The 1747-nt window shown below is 62.7% G+C and overlaps 1 protein-coding gene across 2 annotated transcripts in view; it reads right to left on the reverse strand.

Annotated features, from left to right (window-relative positions):
• The window catches only part of AUTS2 (activator of transcription and developmental regulator AUTS2), a 768072-nt gene extending 767248 nt beyond the window's left edge, over nt 1-824 (reverse strand). For both annotated transcript variants that reach the window (XM_041425047.1, XM_041425045.1), the window contains exon 1: nt 394-824. In XM_041425047.1, coding sequence (XP_041280981.1) covers nt 394-684 — 291 coding nt within the window. In that variant the 5' untranslated portion in view covers nt 685-824. The remainder of the gene's footprint in view (nt 1-393) is intronic.
• Between the last annotated feature and the right edge of the window lie 923 nt (nt 825-1747).

The following is a 1747-nucleotide window of genomic DNA, read 5'->3' on the forward strand; positions in this document are numbered from 1 at the left end:
CCCCCCCCCGCGGCCCCGCGGACACGAGTGGGCGGCCCCGCCGGGCCACGGCGGCGCGAGAAAAGTTTGATCCGTGGGAGGGGAGGGGAAGGGAAGCGCCGCCGGGGGACCGCGCACAACTCCCCGCTCCCCGCGCGGGGGGATGGCCCCGGCCCCGCCGCCCGCCGGGAGCGGCGCGCCGGGCTGCAGGTGTCGGCGGCAGGAGGGAGAAGGGAGGGCAGCGGGGCACCCCGGGGACGGGGAGGGGGCGGCGGGACCGCCCCCGAGGGCACCCCCGGCGGGCCGGCCCGGGGACCGGGGTCAGGGGCGGGGGGGTGTCCGGGGGGCGCCGCGGGGGCTCCCCCGCCGCTGCCCCCACACAATGAGGCGCACACAAAGCGCCGCCGCTCCTACCTCCAGCGCCTCGAAAGTGACGAAGCTGGACATCGCGAAACCGTCGATAATGTCCTCTTCGGCCGAGGAGGACTCCCGCCGCTTCCTCCGGGGGGGCCGCGGCCGGGACGGCGGCGGGGGCCCATTGTCTTCCTTCTCCGAGCCCGAGGAGGAGAGCGCGGCGGCCCCGGGGCCGGCGGCCCCGCCGGCGGCACAGCCGCGCCGCCCGCCTTTGGCTCGCCGCTCCCGGTCGCGCTGGGACCGCGATCGCCGCTTCTTCCGAAGCCCGTTGCATCGCGCCGGGCCATCCATGTCTCTCGCCGGCTCTCCCTCTCGCTCTCGTCCCCCCCCGCCCCACCGCAGCCACAAATCCGGCTCCCCCGGCGGAATAACGGGGGAGGGAGGGAGGGAGAGAGGGAAGGAGAAAGGGAGGGAGGAGAGGACAGCAAGGGGGTGGGGGGGATGAAAGAATCCGAGTGCGGTTCCACCACCACCAGCAGCAAGCACCAAATGTAAGAGATTCCTATAAGCGAGCCAAGGAAAGTAATGGCTGATCTCAGGTCGCCTTTGTAAAAAAAAAAAAAAAAAAAAAAAAAAAAAAAAAAAAAAAAGCCCCGGGGAGAAAAGAAAAAAAAAAAAAAAAAAGCCTCACCAAGCAGGCAATAAATCAGAATAGCGGAATGCTTTGATCAAGGGGCTGGGAGGGCGAGGATCTTCGAAAGAGAGGAAAAAAGGTTGAGAAGAAGGGAGAAAAAATAAAGAAAGGAGACCCGCTGGAAGGAGGGAGCTGAGAGTATTTCCTTGCACAAAATTTATTTTCTTTCTTCCTTTCCTCCCCAACTAAAAGAAGTTCCGGGGGGGAAAAATATGTATGTAGATGTACAGAACTCCCTTTCTGTCTGCGTGTGTGTGTGCAGGGAAGGGTGCAGCCTTCCCCTCCCCACCAACACGCACTCCTCTCCCCCTCCTCCTTTATCTCCCTGGATCAAACACAATAATAATAATAACGATGCATCCAGATGCAATTTTCTCAGGCACCGACCAGGGATGGACTCGGGAGTGGAGATCAGATCCCAGCCCGGCCCCTCCAAAAACAAAACCAAACAATAAAAAGAAGGAAAAAAAAGGAAAAAGAGAAAAAGGGGAGGAAAAAAAGAGCCCCAAAAACACGCCCACCCACCCCAGCTATTAATACGGATCAATCATGGCAAATTCATCGTATTAATTGTGGCGAGGAGGGGGTGCTGGTGCTGGTGACAATAGATCCGAGCGGAGGGGAGGCGGCCCCCGCGAGCGGCGGCGGCCACAACAACACGGCTGGCGCCCGGGGGCGCGGCGGTGCGGGCGCGGCTCGGCGGGCTCGGTGCCGCCCGGG

Source organism: Onychostruthus taczanowskii, unplaced genomic scaffold (genome assembly GCF_017590055.1).
Source record: "Onychostruthus taczanowskii isolate IOZ18803 unplaced genomic scaffold, ASM1759005v1 scaffold86, whole genome shotgun sequence".
Taxonomy (NCBI): domain Eukaryota; kingdom Metazoa; phylum Chordata; class Aves; order Passeriformes; family Passeridae; genus Onychostruthus; species Onychostruthus taczanowskii.